At 46.0% G+C, this 22748-nt stretch overlaps 1 protein-coding gene across 1 annotated transcript; it reads left to right on the forward strand.

The window, feature by feature from the left end:
• The first annotated feature begins 14603 nt into the window (after positions 1-14603).
• On the forward strand, positions 14604-18428 carry LOC309350694 (mesotocin receptor-like). Its single transcript, XM_081877752.1, has 3 exons — positions 14604-15179; positions 16423-17512; positions 18203-18428. Exons 2-3 carry the CDS (start codon positions 16600-16602, stop codon positions 18400-18402), a joined length of 1113 nt encoding a protein of 370 aa, XP_081733878.1. The 5' UTR covers positions 14604-15179; positions 16423-16599; the 3' UTR covers positions 18403-18428.
• Positions 18429-22748: the final 4320 nt, after the last annotated feature.

A 22748-nucleotide genomic window follows, 5' to 3' on the forward strand; every position in this document is an offset into this window, starting at 1 on the left:
AAAGACACATGCGCTGGGCTGAATTCTTCGCGGATTTCGACTTCAGGATAGAATACATCCTGGGAGATTCCAACGTTATAGCCGACGCGCTCTCCAGGAAACCGCAATATCTCGAGGAAGCAGCGCCAGTGGCAGCCAAGCACATTTTCGCACCGCAGGCGTGGACGTGCGCTACCATCGCAGTCGACCTGGACGCGGTGCGACGTGCGTTGCAAGTGGATCGATTTGCACAATCCAAGATGGAGGCGCTGCGCAGGGGTTCGCAGAGGGACGATGAGTTCCAATTACGCGACGGGCTGTTAACTCACAAAGGGGCCCTCTACGTACCGGGCGAAGAGCTCCGCGCAAGGGTTCTGCAGCAGTTGCACGACGCCCCCAGTGCGGGCCACTTCGGCAAGGAGAAGACAATAGAACTGGTGGCCAGGGACTTTTGGTGGCCCCAGATGCGGGGAGAGATAGCGGATTACGTCGCCAGGTGTGACACTTGTCAGAGGTCCAAGCCAGTGCACCAGAAGCCAGCGGGGTTACTGGAACCGCTGGAGACGCCACAGCAACCGTGGGAGAGGGTGGCGCTGGACTTCGTCACTGACCTGCCCAGCTCCAGAGGCAAGACGGCAGTGCTGGTGGTGGTGGACCTGTTCACCAAGATGGCGCACTTCATTCCTTGCGCGAAGGTGGCGACGGCGGAACAGACCGCCAAACTCTTCATCGATCACGTGTTCAAGGTGCATGGGCTGCCACAATCCATCCTGTCCGACAGGGGGCACCAATTTGTTTCTACTTTTTGGCGGAAGCTTCTAGGTATCCTGCATGTCAAGATCAACCTAACGTCGGCAAGGCATCCGCAGACCAATGGCCAAGCAGAGAGAGTCAACGCGATCATGCAGCAGTACCTGAGATGTTACGCCAATCAGCGCCCGGCGGCGTGGGTGGACTACCTGCCGATGGCGGAGTTTGCCTACAACAACACGAAGCACGCGTCGACGGGGGTGACGCCGTTCTTCGCGAACAATGGTCGTCATCCCAGAACCTTCCCGGGGTTCGTAACACCGGGAGAGGGGGTGACACAAGAAGCCGACCAGAACTGCAAGAGGTGCACGAGGAGCTGCGGAGACATTTGGAGCTAGCCAAACAAGCATATAAGGTGCAGGCAGACAAAAACAGGAGAGTGGGAGAGGACATCCAGGTGGGGGACTGGGTATGGTTAGCGGCCCAAGCGATGCCAGCCAGGTCGTTGGCTAAGAAGAAGCTGGGACTCAGGCAGCTAGGGCCATACCAGGTGGAGGCTAGGATCAACCCTGTAGCTTTTCGACTGGCCCTCCCCGAAGGTTCCAGAGTGCACCCGGTCTTTCATAGGTCGGTGCTCACTCCCTACAAGACCCCGCACAGGTTTCAGGAGTCTGAAACAGTACCGCACGCACGCACTCAGTCACCCGAGAGGGAGGGGGCGCCCAGGGCCGAACCACTCAACGAGGTCACTGAGATCCTGGACTCGAGATGGGGGGTAGAGGGAGTAGAATACTTTCTAGCCAGAGAGGGTACCCCGGCCAGTGCCAATATTTGGGTGCCGGACTACGCTTTAGACGAACCTCTTCTGAAAGACGAGTTCCATGCACTTTTCCCGCATAGACCCATGCCAGCCGAGTACTTTGATGACTGGCTCTTTACGCCCACACTTTCAGACAGTACTTTCAGGGGCTTTTCTTCCGCCGAGGAGAGAACGCCAGACTCAAGCCCGCCCAGGGGATCGTGTTCGGGGGTAGACACAGAACCCTCTTACTGGTGGGACGAGCAACCAGAGGACGACTGGCGCAAGAAATGGCTGACGGGGCCTTGGCAGGCAGCACCAGACGAAGTAGCAATGGAAGAGGGAGCCGAGAACACCTTGGGTGAAGAACCCGCATTCGAACACACATACACCGAGCTGCTAGCAGAGGACATTGAAGCAAACGAACTGTATCCTGCATCTACCTCCGAGGAGCTGCGGCTCCCACGACCTGCCTCCGAGGGCCGGGAGGGGGGAAGGGGGGCTTCGAGGGGGGGATGGATGTCAGGGAGAGAGGCGCAGATGAGGGAGGAGACAGAGAGTGAGGGGGAAGGATTCCAGAGTGACGAGGAAGAGGACGACAATGACCCAAGATTGTCCATGAGTCCGTCCAGTGAATCGGAGGACTCCCAAAAGGGAGCCCCTCTGGTCAAGCCAAGGGGAGCTAGAGGGGGAAGCAGTCAGGAGCAGGGAAACGAAGGGGGAACCCCCAGTGGGAGTTGGAGATCGGGACCGGCTGCTCCGCTGGAACGGAGTGAGGGGGGTGGAGTGACCAGTGTGTCAGAAGGAGCAGAACAGGAAGCAGAGAGGGGAAGGAGATCAGGGCAAAACGTCCTGCCGGAAGGGGAGGAAAGTAGTATCGAGGGCAGTGTAACTGTCGAAGGGAAGGTCAGGAGCAACGTACGCGCGCCAAGTTCAAAATGGGAGGCGCGCGGAAATGAAGAGAGTCCTGGGGAGGAGCCTGGTCCCAAAGCCCGAAGGAGGGGGGAGGAGGCGCCAGAGGATTCAGCCTCTGGGGAGTCCCGAAGGGAGAGAACACAGGGGGGCAGAAAGACCCTGCGGAAAAGGAAAGAGAGGAAGAGGTGGACCAGTACAAGCCTCTTAAACTGGTGTAGAGGCGGGACTGACTCAGAGGGGACTTCAGCGGTCTAAGCGTAACAGACGTAGAGTCACGGAGCTAGGCTGTGGAGCTAAGAATGTTCTTCAATAAAAACTTTTGTACATAAGCCGGACTGGACTTTGGTCTCTTGTGAGCTGGGACCACGGGTGACTCTGACAGTATGGATTATATATTGGAAGGTGGGATGTACATTAGGTCACATTCGCACCATATATTTAAAAGGCAGCTCTGGCTGAGACCCTACTTGCCTGCACACTGTCTTTCCAGAGTGCTACATGCACTGGTTATCTCCTGCTTGGACTACAACAATGCGCTCTATGTGGGGCTACCTTTGAAAGTGACTCGGAAACTACAACTGATCCACAATGCAGCAACTAGACTGGTGACTGGGAGCAGCTGCCGAGACCATATAACACCGGTCCTTAAAGACAGTCAGTAGCCAATATAGGGCCCGAAATGGGGTTATGGGGTATGTGTAAGCAGAGCCAGCCAACCGCACCATACACCAGAGAGAAACCTAAAACAGGGTCCTCAGCTATGCCAACTCGGAGCCGGCACAGCAAAATAAGTAAATAAATAAAAACTTAAACAAAAACAGCTCCCCTATCTTCTTTCCTGGCTGGCGTAATCTGGCAGAGCTTCAGATGCAGCGGCTGATCTGCCACTCTGCCCCACCTTGGCAAGGATTTGGACCACTCTGCCAATTCGTTTAATTTGGCAAGCAGCGCAGGCAGATGCAGCTTAGAATACCTTGTAGAGCCAGTTACAAGGAGATAAAGGAGATTTTGTTTCCCAACAGAAGAAGAAGTCACAAATACAGAGACTGATCTAGGTGAGCCAACACACTTTTTACATTTAGGTCAAGCCCTGGATTGCCTTTAAACATGCTCGAACAAGAGCAGGCGGACCAGTTTTCAACACAGCAGGTGTTAATCAGCTTACTAATGTCCGGATGTGCACTTTCCTTTACCCCTCCCCCCCTTTTACATACATTTAAACTGCAATGTAATTGACATGATCTGTATTATTATTTTTTGGCATTTTCCTCAACTCTGACTTAACTGCTTACATTTCTTTCTTCCCTTCCACCTGTTTCTTTACATATACACCTGCCAACTTAGGAGAACCCTCCATGCATGTGATGAAATGAATTCTGGTCTATGGAAGTGTATGCCATTGTTATGCACATCCTTCCTCTGTGGGTTAAGCATTCTGGTGGTCCATGCAGCACTTACCCAGGTTTGATGTCCTTTGGTAGGAGGTCAACTGAAGTCTTATTGATGTTCTGTAGCGTTTGCTTTATTGACACAGGTTGTTCATAGGTGGAGGCATAGCTTAATCAGGGCTTTCCCCCCCAGCCAGAATTCACTGGAACTCAGTTCCAGCATCTCTCAGGTGGGTGCCATTGCTATTATAAGAGAACAAGGAGGTGTTCATTGTGAGTCCTGGCCCCTCTTTTTCTAGAAAAATAGCACTGAGCTTAACCATTCTAACAGGCAAAGTTCACAGCTCCCATATCATATATTTAGGGGTATTGCCACCTCCCTCCCCCCCCCAATGCTTTTAGATCACAGTCCAAAATCACAGCTCTCTGTTCATTTTTTCTTCTGCTCCTGTCTGAAGCCCCCTTTTCAAGAGAGGAATCTAGGTAAGTCATCTTCTCCAACCATCACTGAATGAAACGCGTTGTTGGAACACCAAGGCTATCAGCAGGCAGGCATATATTTTTTTATTTGTATGGTTTTCCACCCTGCTCTTTCCTTCCACAATAACCAATAAGGTAGAATACACAGCATTAAAAACACAATTTAAAACAACAGTGGCACAGATCACAGATAAAAATGAGCTCCGTGGGTAATACTCAGCAGTCAAAAATAAGTGTGACATTCACACAGCTTTTTCCATTTTCAAAAGCAGTTTGAAGAACCTTCTTGGGTTTTTCTTTCAGCAAACAGATTGATAGAGGGGAAAGTTCAGTTACTGTCATCCGGCTGGATGTGAGTTGGGAGTCTCAGGGGCAAAATTCATGTGCAGGCAGTGCTTCCCCACAAGTAAGTGATGCTTTTGTAGTCGGTGAAATCCATCCCTATAAATAAGAATCCAAGGTTAACCTATGACCCCCGATATACAATGACACTGCGGGTTCCATTGAAAGCAGGTTAAAAAAATTACTATTACAGATAAGATCTCCCAGGGGATAAAAAGAGTCATGTACTGATCTCCTGTTGTGCCACTAGTCTTACTCCTTTGTTAGATTAAGGTTCAAGTTCCCCTGCTTGATTTATAGTTTGTGAACTGCAGGGAGATAGAAGGTGTGTCTGATTAAGTTATCTGAGCACAGTTACATCTGATTTTTTAATCTAATGATAACAATAGTAATTGGATGTATTCCTTTTCTTTGGAAAAGTATTATTAGGCACTCCCTGTTTTGAGTACTGAGAAATCCCAGGGACAACACCAGCACTACAGGGTTTTGCTTATACCGGAGAATTAGAATACAGTGGCAACTTGAGTTACAAACACCTCGGGTTACAGACTCCGCTAACCCGGAAGTAGTACCTCAGGTTAAGAACTTTACCTCAGGATGAGAACAGAAATTGTGCACTGGTGGCACGGCGGGAACAGGAGGCCCCAATAGCTAAATTGGTACCTCAGGTTAAGAGCAGTTTCAGGTTAAGAACGGACCTCCAGAACGAATTAAGTTTGTAACCAGAGGTACCACTGTACTTTTGTATAATCTGTTTTAATTATCCAAGTAGGAAGTAAGCACAGGGCTGAGGAACCTGTATTCCTCTAGAGCAGGGTTTCCCAAACTTGGGTCTCCAACTGTTTTTGGACTACAACTCCCATCATCCTTAGCTAGCAGGACCAGTGGTCAGGGATGGTGGGAATTGTAGCTCAAAAACAGTTGGATCTCCAAGTTTGGGAAACACTGCTCTAGAGGTTGCTAGACTCCAGTTCCCATCAGCCTCAGCCAATATCGCCAATGGTTGGGGTGATGGGAATTGTAGTCCAGCAACATTTTGGAGGACCATAGGCTCCCTAGCCCTGACATACAACATATTCTTACAGTAAGCATGTGTTCAGCCCCTCCAAAGCTAAACCTGTTGCAGCTAACTGTGGTAGGAAACTCAGCTGGTTTTGTTTTTGTCTCTTCCAATCTCCACAGTGCTGTTTCCATTTCACACACACTGCCCACTGCACACACACCTTTTTCTCCCAGATGCTCAAGATGGCATACATGGTTCTTCCCCTCCTGATTTAATCCTCACAGCAACCCTCTGAAGTAATTTAGGCTGGGAAGCAGTTGCTGACAAAGTCACCCAGTGAACTTCCTTGCTGACTGGTCATTTGAACCATGGTCTCCCAAGTCCTAGTCTAACATTCAGTACACTGAATTGGTACACCACACTGGCTGTTACAAGGGCATCATATTTTAGAGGAAGGAGATGCAAGAATCAGAAAATATCCACTGAAATAATGGATGCAAAGCATACTGGGCTGGATACAGACTTACAGCACAATCCTAGACATGTCTACTTGGAATTAAGTCCTATTGAATTCAATGGGGTGTACTCCCAGTCCTAGTTAAGTGGGGTTAGGACTGCAGCCTTAGTCATGCTTACACTTAGTGAAATCAACAACTGAACGGTAGTCATCATTACTAACTTAAGTCACACTGATTTCAACGGATCAACTCTAAGCATGGCTAAGGTTGGATCCAACCAACGGCCAAAAAATTGTGCAATATAATATGAAACCATTACAAGTTTATCAATGAAGGTGCAGCTGATAAGTAAAAAAATCTAGAGCGTTGTGAAATTTTACAGAATCTCTGATACTCTCTCTTCATATTCCTGCATGCTGAAACAATAAATATTCCTTTGGTAATCTTGTTTATATGGCTACATACATCTGCTAGCAATCATTCTGTTCCTAGAAGGACTATGTTTATGTTACCATAATTACACTGAAAAATCCCAGATATCGCAGAGCCTATTTTTATCCTAACGATGAAGTAGTCAACAGCTCTTCCTATTGAAACATCCTGGCTACTTAGCCAAACTATGAAGTAAAGTTCTTGTGATACATTTTGTGGTTGATAATCACTGCACACAAGGGAGAAACTATTCTAACCTATTCATTGTGGGTGCCTCCACATGGCAGCTTCTTCTGTACTTGGTGCTGAGCATTTTTATTATTTTATTATTTTTGCAGCATCCACATAGCACCAACCCAATAAAAATGCCAACCTTATTCCCCTACCCCAATTAATTCCAGATTTACCATTTATGTTTTGTTTTGCTACTTACTGGCTTTTCCACAGAAATTGTAAATTTGGATTAAATGGGGAAATAATATGGGTAAGCTTTCAGATTAAGACAATGTCGTGTGGAAACTGTTCCAAACTTGCATGCATGCAAACCACAGACTCCAGAGTGAACAGCCACCTAGAAGTGCCCCATGTAGCTTCAGGAATTTTAAATTCACTATTTAGTGCTTTTAAAAAGTCAGTGAAAATCCAAATTAGAGAAATATTTCCCTTGAGCTTAACTGAGAAAAATTGCCTGGTTAAGTTTCCTAAAAAATATTATCTATATTAATGCTGCAGTATGTATTTACCTAGGAGTAAGTCTGAATTCAATGAGGTAGGCAAACTTTTTTTTAACTCATCAATTTTTGGACAACTGGACAAAATATTTTTAACTGGTTGATAACCCCATTTTTTATTACAATACAAATGAACAACCACCACTATTCTAATGTAATTGTAAACTTCTAAGGACCTTGGTTTTGTTATTTTTCCTCTAGCAAACATAGTTCCTTTCCCCCTTTAGGGGATATCGAATGTCCATCCAAACTAAGCAAGAGGCCTTCTAGAGTTCTTCCAGGCTCCCAGAGTCTGAACAGACTCTGCTTCACTTAGTTCTCTTAAAAAACAGTGTCTTGGGATCAGAGCCAAAAACTGAGGCAGACGTTCTGAAGCAAAACACCACAATGGGGCAAAAGGTTGGTCAACAGTGGCAAAAGCCCATATGTTCTGTGGTGCAAGTTATGTGAAGTCTTTGGTCTAATAGACCCATGTATTTTGGCTCATTTAAAAAATAGGATAACTTCATTGAACACTGCATATTTGGAAGGGTCTGCAGTCATAGTCCCAGCACACATTTCTCAATGGGAGAAGGAGAAAATGAAAATCAGCTTTAAAAAATTGATATATCGTTATGGAAGTTTGCATGTGCATTCTTGATGCAACTCTATGAGTCAAATGTTAAGTCTGGCTTGACCCTTATATCCAGTTTGTTATGTACTGAGGTTTCTCACCCTGGGCCAGCAGGGGGATACTGTAGATAGTTATGCAAATGAAGGATTGAAAAGTGACGCTCAGTGATTGGATAGTTTTAGAAAATGGCAACAGTTACATTGTTCTGGAGCTCAGGCTGACTGAGCTCCTCAGCTTAGTTTTGTTCCAGCTTACAAAATAAAGAGCTGCTTGGGAGAAATCGCTGTGTCTTCTATGTCAACCCACAACTTAACACTGGCGACGAGGATGGGATCGATCGACATCAGAGCACAGCCATCCTTTGAACTGAGCTGAATCACTGAGCTGAATCACAGAGTGAAATCACTGAGCGAAATAACTGGACAGAACCAATTCAGAGCTGACTGTTCTGGCTAGAGCACTGTGTTCCATCCATCGCCCTTCACGCCGGCATCGGAATCATGGCTTCACTTGTGGCTCTACCACCGTTTGCGCCAGCCTCTGAATCATGGGACTCCTACCTCGCTCGGTTTGACTGCTACCTCCAAGCCAATGAGCTGACAGCAGTATCAAAGGAACGGAAGTGGGGCCTATTCCTCAGCCTCTGTGGGCCTGAGGTGTTTGAGACGGCCCGAGCATTGGTTGCGCCTGAAGCAGTCCAGGCAACACCGTGGGACATGATCCAAGAGAAGCTCCGCAACCACTACGCACCGAAGCCGTCCAAGATTGCTGCCCGCCATGCGTTTTACCACCGGAACCAGGCAGAGGGGGAATCAATCAACAACTACACCACTGCCCTCAGACAGGCTGCAATGCACTGTGAGGTCCGAGACTTAGACGATGCCCTGATGGATCGAATCGTCTGCAGGGTCTAGGACATCCATCTGCAACGGCGTCTCCTCGCCAAGCCAGACCTCACGCTACAGAAAGCCATTGAGGAGGCTGTGACCTCAGAAGCTGCTGAACGCTCCGCCCAGGAGATCCGCAAGTCCAGCAGCCCACGTCTTGCTAGGAAGCCAGTTCCAGTGCATCACGAAGAGGCCAGCAGTGATGAGACATCCTCCAGTGAAGACGATGACGTGCACCAAACAAAGCGGTAGTGCAGGAAGTTGCAACAGAAGTCCAAGGGCCAACCGGAATGTGCCGTCTGCGGAGGCAACCATTCCCGTGCCAAGTGTCGATTCAGAGACGCCATCTGTCGGATGTGTTCCAGAAGGAGCCACATTGCTAAGGTCTGCCGATCGGCTCCGTCTGACACCCCCCCTTCACCGACTCGCAAGTCCAAGTCTTCACTCCAGTCTGCCAAGGAAAGCTGTTTCGCTCTCACCAACTGCCGCTGCCCGTCTGGAACCACGATTGGCCAAACTGACTCGCCTACGCGACGCAAGCTGAACGTCACGGTGCTCATTGAAGGAGCTCCATGTGACATGGAGATCGACACCGGGTCTGCCCTGTCCATCATGTCTTGGAGCACCATCAAAAGACTGGTACCCAGAGTGTCCAAAAGGCAACTCGACTCTCACCGTGTACACCTGAGAGACTACCAGGGAAACGACATTCCTGTGGTAGGCGCTGGCCGGTTCCGGATCGCCTTCAAGGATTTTTTGGGCCTGCTCCGGCTGCTGGTGGTCGAAGGTCAGCGGCCAAGCCTCCTAGGGCTAGACTGGTTTGATGCCCTCGGCCTGGAAGTCACCGGCATCAACTGCATCTCTAACGCAGAGACTGAGGGTCTGGTCAAAGACTTTGCCGAGGTTTTTGACGGCACTTTGGGGCAATATACAGGTACGCCCATCTCCTTTAACCTTGATCCACAAGTCGCCCCCATCAAGCTAAAGCCACGCCGGGTTCCCTTTGCTCTCAAGGCTAAGGTGGACGAACAACTGGACAAGCTGATCGCCCAAGGAGTTTTGGAGCCAGTTGACCATGCCAAGTGGGAAACCCACATCGTCATGCCTGTCAAGCCAGACGGGTCGGTGAGAATCTGCGCTGACTACAAGTGCATGATCAACAAGGCACTTCAGCAGCACGCTTATCCGGTTCCTGTTATCCAACACCTGCTGCATTCCCTGGGTGAGGGTAAGGTCTTTGCTAAGCTGGACCTTGTCAAAGCCTATCAACAACTGCTCGTCGATGATGCCACTGCTGAAGCCCAGACCAAGGGGCATTCCGTTGCCGCCGGTTGCAGTTCGGGGTGAGTGTGGCTCTTCCAAAGCCTTATGGAGCGTCTCCTGCAAAGGCTTCCGGGCGTGGTACCATATTTTGATGACGTCTTGGTGTCCGCAGACTCACACCAGCAGCTGTTCGAGTGCCTCCGTGCCGTGCTGACCAGATTCCAAGAGTAAAGGTAAAGGTAAAAGGTAAAGAGGGAGAAGTGCCAGATCGCCGTTCCACAGGTAGAGTTCCTGGGCTATCTTATCGACGCCTCCGGCCTTCACCTGACTACATCCAAGATCCGCGCTATCCAGCAGGCCCCCATCCCAAAGAACAAGACGGAGTTGCAGGCGTTCCTGGGGCTGCTGAACTTTTATAACATGTTCCTGCCCCACAAAGCCACGGTGGCTGAGCCTCTTCACCGACTCCTCAGCACAAAGACGCCTTGGTCCTGGGGTCATCGGGAGACGGCGGCCTTCAACGCGGTCAAGGCTCTCCTTTCATCGGACAGTGTGCCGGTACAGTACAGTGAATCCAGGCCACTGGTCCTTGCCTGCGACGCCTCACCTTTTGGCATTGGCGCTGTCCTTAGTCACCGTTTTCCAGACAGAAGAGAAGCACCGCTCGCCTACTTTTCCAGGACTCTATCTCCGACGGAACGGAATTACAGCCAGCTCGACAAGGAGGCACTGGCACTTGTGGCTGGAGTGAAGAGGTTCCATGAATACCTCTATGGCAGGACTTTTGACCTCATCACCGACCACAAGCCGCTCCTGGGCCTCCTCGCCGGTGATCGTCCAACTCCACCGGTCCTCTCGCCGCACATGCTGCGATGGACTGTTTTCCTGGCTGCCTACCATGGCCCGGGGAAATCGATGGGCCATGCCAACGCCCTCAGCCGTTGCCCTTTTCCAGCATTTGTGGAAGACCCGGCTCCAGCTTCATCGCTCCTCCTGATTGAGGATCTTCCGGCAGCGCCTGTATCAGCTGCCACTGTGGCCTCTGCATCTGCCCAGCATCACACCATCAGCCATGTGCTCAACTGGGTGTGGAGGGGGTGGCCACAGGGGCCTTTTGCATCAGAGTTCCAGCCCTTTGCAACCAGACAACATGAACTCTCGGCTCATCACGGCTGTCTGCTGTGGGGAGACCGCGTCGTGATTCCCCAAAGACTCCGTCAACGCGTCCTGGAGGCTCTACACATTGGCCACCCGGGAATTGTCAAAATGAAGGCGTTGGCTTGGTGTTACGTCTGGTGGCCTAACATGGACGATGCCATCACTGCCTGGGTGTCCGCCTGTCAAGCGTGCCAAGAATCGAGGCCTGCACCACCGGCAGCTAAAGGATACACCTGGGAGATGCCAAAGACACCCTGGTCGAGGGTGTACATCGATCTGGCTGGACCCTATCATGGCCGGACCTTTATGGTAGTGGTGGACGCCTATTCCAAATGGTTGGAGGTGGCCCTGATGCCCTCCACCACTACCGAGGCCGTCATCCAGGTGCGAGGCCTGTTTGTGATGCATGGGTGTCCTGATGTCCTTGTCTCCGACAACGGACCACAGTTCACGTCAGGCACTTTTGAGCGGTATCTTTTGGGACTGGGCATCCGCCATGCCCTAACGGCACCATTTCATCCATCCAGCAACGGGCAAGCGGAGAGAATGGTGCGCTCGGCAAAAGAGGCACTGGCGCGCCTGGACTGGGGAGACTGGCATGAGCGGCTCGCCAAATACTTGTTCGTGCAACACATCACCCCTCATGCGGCCACAGGGCGGAGTCCTGCTGAACTGCTTATGGGCCGCCGCCTCAGGTCCCCGCTCGACCGGCTGCACCCGGACTTTGCCGTGCCCGAACCCCCAGGCTGTGCCAACGTGCCACGGTCATTTGTTCCAGGAAACCAGGTCTTTGCCCGGAACTATGTGGGGGACATTCCTTGGGTGCCAGCCACAGTAGTGGGAGTCACTGGACCTCACTCGTACCAGGTGGCACTCGAAGACGGACGCTTGTGGTGCCGGCACATAGACCAGCTTAGGCGCAGGGTTTGGGACTTGGACACCACCATGGTGCCCACAACTGCGCTCGTGACTCCAGAAGAGATACTTACAGATGGAGAGGCTCCACCTACACCTCCCTCGCAAACTGCCAGCGTGGAGCCAAACCAAGCCGCTTCAGAGGGTCTGCCAGACTTACCACAGGCTCAGACCACTCCACTTGCGGAGGCTCCACCTACAGCAGCGGATCCAGGGGATTTGGTTTCAACGCCACCTAGGGTTGCACCACAGCCTCAGCAAGAATTGTGTGGCCCCCCGAACTTGGCTACCAGTCCCCGGCGGTCTGGCAGAGTTTCCAAGCACCCAACTTATTTAAAGGACTATGTTGTTGGACATGTATCACTGTTGGTCTAAGTATGGGAAATGTAACCGGTATGCTTTTGTGCCTAATTGAACCATTACGTGTAGTGCTGTATATAAGGAAACCATTACGATTGTAACTAACGCCTTATCTCGGTGGGGAGGGGTGTTATGTACTGAGGTTTCTCACCCTGGGCCAGCAGGGGGATGCAAATGAAGGATCGAAAAGTGATTGGATAGTTTTGTATGCAAATGAAGGATCGAAAAGTGACGTTCAGTGATTGGATAGTTTTAGAAAATGGCAACAGTTACATTGTTCTGGAGCTCTATATAAGCAGGCTGACTGAGCTCCTCAGCTTAGTTCTGTTCCAGCTTACAAAATAAAGAGCTGCTTGGGAGAAATCGCTGTGTCGTCTGCTATGTCAACCCACAACTTAACACAGTTTTTTGGTGGGTGGGGAACCTGAAAACTCACTGTACAGTGGTACCTCAGGTTACATACGCTTCAGGTTACAGACTCCGCTAACCCAGAAATAGTACCTCAGGTTAAGAATTTTGCTTCAGGATGAGAACAGAAATCGCGCGGCAGTGGTGCGGCAGCAGTGGGAGGCCCCATTAGCTAAAGTGGTGCTTCAGGTTAAGAACAGTTTCAGCTTAAGGACAGACCTCCAGAACGAATTAAGTACTTAACCTGAGGTACCACTGTAATGTCATATATCTCATGAGCACGAAGCGAGCTTAATGATTTAATATTTTATATGTTTGGCATGATTCTCCATCTGCAGTCATAATTCCCGCTTCACCCCCCCCCCATTTCCAAAGGGAGAAGGAAACACACAATAGCTGTGTACACACTAGACCTTCAAAGCACATTCTTTCCCTCAAAGAATTGTAGTTTACCCCCTTACAGAGTTACAATCTTTAGTAGCTCTTCACAAACTGCAGTGCCCAGAATTCTTTCAGGGAAAGAATGTGCTTCAAATGTGCTTTAAAGCTGTAGCGTATACACAGCCGTAGATTGCAATGTGATATCTGGACCTTGAAAACATGATAGTAGTGCACAACTGTTTCTGCATTTCAGTTTTGGACATTGTAAATGAATGAAAAGCTCAACCCAAAGAGGTCAGGAAGGCAAATTGCATTGAAAGCTATAATCTGATCCAAAGAACTATGCACTTTCCTTGTTGTGTTTTATCTTATTCAAACACAGAAAGAAATGGAATGGTGCAGGTTCACAGTCCACCCGTTTCCTGAGTGTTGGTGTTAAGTTGTGAGTGAACATATCAGACGACCCAGCGATTCTCCAAACAGCTCTTGTTTATTCACAGGTCAGAACAGAACTGAATTGAAGGGTTCAGCCAGCCTGCTTATATAGAGCTCCACTAGAACGCAACAGTAACCATTTTCTGTAACTATCCAATCACTGAACGTCACTTTCGATCCCTTATTTGCATATGTGGACCTGAACTATCTACAGTATCCCTCTGCTGGCCCAGGGTGAGAATTTCAGTACATAACAGTTGGCATTTTTGTGATGAGAGATGAAGAAGCAGGTGCACACTTGTTCCTTTTTTCCCACAGATTTTGGAATAATTTCAGCAAAGAAGTTATCAAACTGGCAGGAACGGCTTGAGCTCTTAGCCAAGGACGCAGATGTCGTCTTGGTCAGTGGGGACTGGCAAACTGCCTGCTGCAGAAACCCTGGAGAGCAAGATCTTGGTTACTCAAGTTGCGGTCCTTGAGGATGCAAAACCCTTAGATGTGGCTCACATGTGCCCACATTCATAAGCAACTGTAAAATGAGAACTAGTGCATGTGGTTTGGCACATGGTTATGCATGAAATCTAAAATAGATTTAGGATCTTGGCAGTCTGCATTTAAGGGGGATCAGAAGAGGTTTGGCTTAGGACAGATCCATGCCATACAATTATAATACACACTCAGTGCACACTTAAAGCACGTGACTACCTCCAAAGAATCCTGGGAACTATAGTTTCCTTCTCACAGCACTATAATTCCCAGCATCCTTAATAAACTGCATTTCCCAGCATTCATTGGGGGTTGTGTTGGATGTGCTTTCAGGTTAGCAGGGGAAGAAATGCATAGCTGAATTATAAGTGGCTTTCTGAATTTGTTTCGAGAAGAAGATCTGCAAGCATCACCTGCGAAACTATACATTCCAGAAAAGCATTTCAAAATATACTGGACTGTGACCAGCTACTACTTCCTGTAAATGTGAAGGAACCTGAACACTAATGTATGGCATTCCATTTGCGGTCACTTTTGCCACTGTAAAAGCCAGGCTTTCGCTGTTTCGGGAACATCAGTTTACATTTCTAGTCCAAACAACATTAATATATAGCACACTATAAAAGAGAAGCAGAAAACATGAGGCTATGTTTATGTTAAAGGGAAGGATTTGATGAACTTGCAGCAATTTCACACATCCGGTGACTAGGAGTATTTTCTCTTGAAAACCTCATCTAAATACAAACCAAGTGTTCGCTGTGGAAGAATTGTTGACCTTAAGAGAAGCCGAAGTACATAAGAGTTTGCAATATAACAAATGCAAGGACGTCCCCCCCAATTTTTTTCCAGAATCAAAGCTGGAGAAATATTTCTCAGTCGCTCAGTTATTGCTATGCAGCTTTAAGCAGGCAGGGGAACACTCGTTTTGAGGATACTGTGGATTCGTTTTGCTTTATGGACACTGATTATCAAGACTTAACAACACCTGCAAGCTAAGTAAGTACTATAGCCCTTTTTAATGAATACAGAGAGAAGAGTTGACCTGTTAGTTTGCCGATACACAACATGCCTTAAACTGGTGGAAATAAGAAACAAGGGACAGTGTTTGCTTGGGACCATTTGATATTTATGATAGTAGGGCGGGGAGCAAAGGGGGGAAATTGAGGGAATATTTGTCGGAATGTAGACCAAAATATTGCACACCTCTGTTTGATAATACTGTAGAGACTACAGCGACAGGTGTAGGATTTTAGCTCTGCTGTGGAGCTGCTTTTGTACAATACTCAGCAAGGCAGCCTTGTGTTTGCTTCCGAGTATACCCTCATTGGGAATCTATTCTGGAAGAACTGGTATGAGGAACCGCTACAAAATTGTGTATTTGCTATCACATTTTTGTTGCATTCATGCATTGCGTATTTTCATTGCAGACTAATATGGGCACATCTTAAAAATGTAAATGTATGAAGCAGCCATGCCCTTCCCAAAATCAACAGTAGGTTTTTTTGCAATAAAACAGTGTAGTCCATACCAAGAAAAGAAGAAGCCTGGAGAGCTGTAAATCTGCTTGGCAGTTTCACAAGCTGCAGTCATTCAAACGGCAAAGAATATCTTATTTGCACTTTTTAAATCTGCATCCTCCATTGTATTTTTGCTCAATGTGAAAAATACAAGAACAGATGTGTAGTTCTAGGTTATATTGACATGGATTTATTTTGTTTGGACAAAGGGATTCCAATCATGATATTTAATTTTGTACAAGGAAAGAACAAAGGAGAACTAGGATTATTTTTGGAGACATCTTTTATAGTGAATGCACCTTTTTGTGGTGGGAGAAAAAAGTTAATGGGAAAATATGGTCCCCTTGTTGAATATATTGTTTTTAGCCTACTTCTTTGTTCTGGGGGTTTTCATTCCTTTTTGATGAAAAAGTGCACAGCCTTTCCACGTACATACGTAGAAAGCTTTGTCATTATATGATGAAGAGAATTATGGTACATTAAAGAACACAGTTGTCACGTAGATACTAGGCAAATATTCCATAAGCAAATGTATAAGCATGAATTTGGCTGCTTTTATTTTGGGATGTCAATGCAAATAGGTAGTTCACTTTCTATAAGCCAACAAGTTTCAGTGTATGTATGTGTTTCTGATTTTCCTCCTGGCTAAGACAACTGCAGTTTCTCAAGTTACATAAAGATCTACTTGTTAAGAGTAAAGCTGCTGTGGTTTTTTTTTTTAGTTTTTAGATGTTTTTATTGGACAACGAGAGAGAAAGTTTGAAATTCAAGTCCACTGGTGCGTGAACCCATATGTTCCAAGACACACTGAAACATAAACAACTGGCGATATATTTAATAGCTTGTCTTCCACGGCTGCCAACCTAAGTGACCCTCTCTGAAAGTAGCTCTTCTGCATTATGGAGAATTTCTCATTTTCCAAAGATGACTATGAGCCTGGCGTTCCTTTCCTTCCCGGTTTTCTCAACTCCACAAATGCACCAGCTCTTCCCGAAAGGCAATCGAGAAATGAACAATTAGCTCTGGTAGAAATTGCTGTGCTGGGGATAATATTTGCGACAGCGTCTGTGGGCAACATCATCCTCATCCTGGTGTTATGGAGGAGAAGAATGAAGTTGTCTAGGATGTATGTTTTCCTGCTTCACCTGAGCATTGCAGACCTGATGGTTGCATTCTTCCAAGTCCTTCCACAGCTCTTTTGGAAAATTACAGATGTTTTCATGGGCCCAGACATTCTGTGCAGAACCATCATTTATCTCCAGCTGTTGAGCATGTTTGCCTCCACTTATATGATCGTGGTTATGGCACTGGATAGATACCAAGCGGTGTGCCACCCCATGGCCTCTTTTCCAAAGAAGACGGCCCTTTGGAACCCTCCAATCTGCACAAGCTGGTTCATTTCTCTGGTCTTCAGCGTTCCCCAGGTATTTATCTTTCGGAAGAGAGAGGTATCCCCAGGCATCTTTGACTGCCAAGCTGACTTCATTGAACCCTGGGGCACAAAGGTGTATGTGACTTGGATTTCCATAGCTATTTTCTTCCTCCCTGCAGCTGTCCTCATAGTATGTCATGTGAGGATTTGCAGAGCAATTCAAATGCACATGCATTTGAAAAGCTGCAATGAATTGGAAGTGACGAATCAGAAGCAAATACAGCCATGCCAGGGAAACAATGCAAGTTGTACATCGAAGGCTATGATCAAGACTATAAAGATGACAGTGGTGATAGTTGTGGCTTATATTTTCTGTTGGTCACCTTTTTTCATCGCACAGCTGTGGACTGCCTGGCACCCCAGTGATGCTAGGACTGAAGGTAAGGCCAATGATCTTGCCCGATACATAGCCAATAATCACATTGCTATATTTTAAATATCTGGATGGATTTATAATCGTTCTAAACGTGGGCATAATATTAAACGGCTTAATAAGAAAAAATCATCAAATGACATTTATTGCCAATTTAAAGAACAAACACAGGAAATCAATTGTTTTTAAATGAGTAGAATTTTGCTTCAAAACTTATTGAAATGCTTGTGCCCCAAAGGCTGCTGAATGTTATGCCCATTATGATTTATGAACAACTGGAGCAGATCAACTGGAGTATTTGCTCAAGTCAAAACTGAACGAGACATTTCCAAATAGTCTATAGTGCAAGAGAAACACTACGTTGAATTGAACAATAATCTGATTCTAGAGAAATATAGACAAAATGTTTCTAACGATATTTGGAAAATCTTCAGCCATTCCCAAACAAATCTATAGTAAGTTAATTGGTTGAAGATCAATGGGATCAAAAAATTTCTTATGTATATCTTTTATTAACGTTCTTTTATTAAGTGAGCTTACTCTTCAGGGCATAAACATCTGTTCAGGGTATAAAAACCAGTTTTTCATTGAGAGAGAGAGAGAGAGAGAGAGAGAGAGAGAGAGAGAGAGAGAGAATTTCCCCTGCAACATGTTCCTTTGTCTTCTCTGAATGACTTATAAATTCTTTTCCTTTCAGGTCCAGTAATAGCCATTCTTATGCTCCTAGGGAATCTTAACAGCTGTGTTAATCCATGGATTTATATGTACTTTTGTGGTCAAATACCACGTTGTTCAAAAAAAATACAAGACAACGCTGCAGCTCATGAAGAATCTACCATTACAGGCAGTGTTAACTTGGGAGAGAAAGAATCTGAAGACAATATCACATCTGTGTAATCATAAATTCTTGCTTTTTTGGCTTATATTTGTTTCATTGAACCATTTTTTCTAATATGGTATGTGCACATGTGGTAAGAAACATTATTTCTTTATATATGTATTTCCTTATTTTGAAGCAAATATATTCAAGGTTTAAAAATTCCCAGCACAGTGTAAAAGGCATGTTATATGTGAATATTTTTGCATGCCAAGTGCTGAACACCATACATATCAAGGTACATCTCAAACTACACACATTCATAGGCTCCTCTCAATTCTGTATCCTCCTCCAGCAAGTTTAGTGAACGTATTATAATGTCTCTAAGGTACCTTTGCCACGGTAAATGCATATCTCAACTCTCCTAAGGTTGTTTTCACAAATTATACCAAGCACATTTTTTTTTTTTTTTTTTTTTTTTTTTTAGTAATATGACAATACAACAGGCTTTAGAGAAGCGTGGGGGAACTTCTGTCTCTAGATAGGTTTTTGTACTCCAGTTCCCATCAGTGCTAGCCATCATGTCCATGTGGCCTCTGGAGGGTCTGTATTTGAGAGAGGGAAAGTGAGTTCCCATTAGTGATTGCCCTACATGCAGATTTCATGTACTGCAGATTCCCTTCATTAAGCACCAAGTCATGTGCTTACATATGAGGTAATGTGAGCTGCACACTCCACACTAATTAAAATATATGCCAACTCATAGACCGGGCACGATCTTGGCAAAGCTGAGGAACAGCGACTTACCTTACAGAATTCTTATGTGAAGTAAGATTGACGATGAAACACTCTGCCTATTAAAATTGCTTTATGAGCTATTGTTTATTTTACTCCTCCTAGTCCTGTGGGCAGGAAGGGATAGATATGTCAGTGAGCAGAACAGAAATGAGTTATTAAAGTCACTGGTGGCTCCAGTGAAATGCTGCAAGGTTGAGTATAAAATCCCATTGTTACATGGTCATATTACATGGAACTTTTGATCTAGAATGTCCAACTGGAGTCTTGCCAGCCAGACTTTACTTTTCAGGATTTTCTTGTACTCCTGCTTCCTACCTTTTTATTCAACCTTTAGTTTTTCACCTTCTGTTCCTCTCAGGTCTCTCTGAACCTCCTCTGCTGACATGCTGTGACCAATGATTCAGCTTCTGGCACTGCCCTTTCAAAAACTTGGCAAGGGCACTCAGTTTCTTGGTATTGACGTTTGGCTCTACAAACGTACGTTTTGTAAAATTGTGAGAGGACTGCGGCCTATTTCCTGGCTGCTGGCTCACACTGTGACTCACATCCCGGGCAGTTTCTTACAGCCAGAGTCCCGGGAGGACATTATCACAATATCTCTTTGTGGGTCCTCTAGCACTTGATTGTGTTCTATAAACCTCATGCTGTTGGCAAAGCAAATTATGCACTTAATCTGAATTAATTGAGAGAGGAGTAGTCAATTATTTAGAGGGACACGGGTGGCACTGTGGGTTAAACCACAGAGCCTAGGACTTGTCGATCAGAAGGTTGGCGGTTCGAATCCCCACGACGGGGTGAGCTCCCGTTGCTTGGTCCCTGTTCCTGCCAACCTAGCAGTTCGAAAGCACGTCAAAGTGCAAGTAGATAAATAGGTACTGCTCTGGCAGGAAGGTAAACGGTGTTTCTGTGCGCTGCTCTGGTTCGCCAGAAGCGGCTTAGTCATGCTGGCCACATGATCCGGAAACTGTACGCTGGCTCCCTCGGCCAATAAAGCGAGATGAGCGCCGCAACCCCAGAGTCGGCCACAACTGGACCTAATGGTCAGGGGTCCCTTTACCTTTACCTTTAGTCAATTATTTATGATGATCTTTCTGTAACTTTGATATGAAATCAAGAGTGGGGACTCCTGCAAACTTGTAAGAACATAGCAAACTATTATGCTAAGTAGCCCAACTGTCTACACTGAGTGGCAGTGGTTATTTGGGGTTTTAGGCAGGGCAGTCTCCTGGTCATACTTGGAGATGCTGGAGACTGAGCCTAGGATCTTTTGAGTGCAAAAGCAGATGGTCTACTACTGAGCTATAGTTCCTTCATGATCAAATTACTGCCTCATGCAGGCAGCTTTTGCTGATATGAATGCCTTCCTCTTATAAACATATGATCTGGGGTTAAATTGACATCAGCTTGGGTAGGCCTTGAACTATGGATGGTACATAATGCCATTATGATAATGACAATAGATTTCTTGGGGTTCAGGAGGGACTGGCAGCTCTCTGATTATGGGATACGTGGTATAGTTGTGTCCCATTCTGCAGCTCACAGCACAGGAAGACTGACAATCAGAAAAACGAAATAGAGATTTTAAAGCTTTCTTTTTGCCCTTATTAAACACACTTTTTTTTTTAAAAGGAAGGAGCCTTGGCACTATGCAGTGAAAAGTGATAATTATAAATTCAAATTTTGTTAATTTTAACCAAATTACAGGTGTGTGTGTGTGTGTGTGTGTGTGTACATGCACTATATCACATGTTAAATCAGTTTATTTTGTTTCTGAAAATGACTGTGCAAAGTTGCAGATGGGCTTTGAAGCAGTCTATCAGCTGATGAGAATGTGCACCATTCAAATAAGCTTTGTTTTCTAATCTCTTAGCACCACACCTAATTTAGAATCATTTTTGTTATGCATAGCTAATGATGACTTGTGGCTTCCTATGTAGTTCTAATTATCAGGTATAGAGCTTTGATGGAAAAACCATATGTTTAACAACATGAATACTATATTTTAAATAACAACATTTAAGTCTATAGATATCAGTCTGTATGTATTTGTCTACAGGACAGCAGCATAAGTTTGGAATTTGGTTTATGGCAGAAAATAAACATCCTCTAAATAAAAAAGTGTCACAGCACCATAACACTTTAAAAAGACAAAAATTAAAATAAAATATGGTCACCACCATTTTGGCAATGTGTTGCCACTTCCCTACTGAAGCACTTTCAATCCAAAAGAAAAGTTCAGTACTCTGGGTACTCACATTTCATGGCCACTAATGGGCAACTACACTCACATTAGTAAGGATGTGTAGTGCTAAATAAATTACAGATTTTTAGTTTTAAGGATCACCTGGAATTCCTCCTCCCAAAGGTCTCTTAGGTGAACTAGAGCTTCCCTTTCCCTGCATCACATTCACTAGTATCAACGTAGTGGGATTAACATTCAGAAAAAAGTGTAATATCCCTGAAAGTGTTGAAAGTCACTTGCAATTCTGCATCTTACAGAAGAACAGTATTTTATAAGAGCTTGGAGCCACCCATCTGGAAGCAGCTGTCACAAACATGTGTCCCACAGATCCATAAAGTCCCCAAATCCCTCTTTATTTTGAGAACTGCTAAAAACCAGAAAGGTTCAGTCTATCCCGATGACAACCACTGTGTATTGTTCCATGTGTTTTGTAAAACTTCCAATTCTCCTTATTTATTTGTACAAGGGGGAAAAAATCTGACTCCAGCTGTGGCTTAAAGTTTGCAAAGCATTCTTCTTGTTGTCTCCTACCTTCTATTCTGCAAACCAAAACAACCTTATTTATGAGAGACCTTTTGCCAAGTACGGTAAGTCAAAGAAACAAAGCATAGGCTGGCTTGGATCCAAAGACCCCGCTGTGCAAATCTAAGGCCCTTCCTCTTGTGCAAGGTAGCTGCCAATTTCCCCCTCATCTGCATCCCCCTCCAACTTCTCCAGAGCATATCCCAAAGCGGAGCCAGTTTTCAGGGGTTGCAGATGGGGAAGGGAATTAGTGATCCCCTCTGCGTGTGGACAAATGTATTTCACTTACGCAATGTGATCTTTGGAACCAAACAATTTACAACACTCCTCTTCGTTCCAGAATGCTTATTTTTTGAATTAGCTAAACAGGTTGAAAAACACCTATTATTTCTAAATCTGAATGGTGGTGTGAGTACTTCTGTTCTTCTGTCTCGATAGCTGCAGAGGCACCACAAATAGATTAAAGCCCAGCTGAAGACTGTCATTATTTATGGAAATGTTTTCTAAGAATGGGAATCTTAAAATCTCCTCTTCCTCCTACTCAAACCCTCTTCTCTACTTCACATGGTCGAGAAATGAATCTTCCAGCTAAATCACAATATTGCAGGGATGGTCCCTGGTGCCTTTCAGAAGTTACTGAACATACAGTTGATGGAAGTTGTAGTAGTTCAGAAACATCTGGAAGACATTGTGTTTAATATTGTTTAGCCACAACTGCCGACAGCTGAATTTTTATTCTGCCTTTCCTCCAAAGGGGCCAGAGCTGTGTGATGTACGTAGGTTAGGATGAGAAGGAAATGTGTTTTGCTCAGGCATCCACTGAACTTCATAGCTAACCAGGGATTTGAACATAGGAAGTTGCCT

This window comes from Podarcis erhardii, assembly GCF_964252035.2.
Source record: "Podarcis erhardii genome assembly, chromosome: 10".
Lineage (NCBI taxonomy): Eukaryota > Metazoa > Chordata > Lepidosauria > Squamata > Lacertidae > Podarcis > Podarcis erhardii.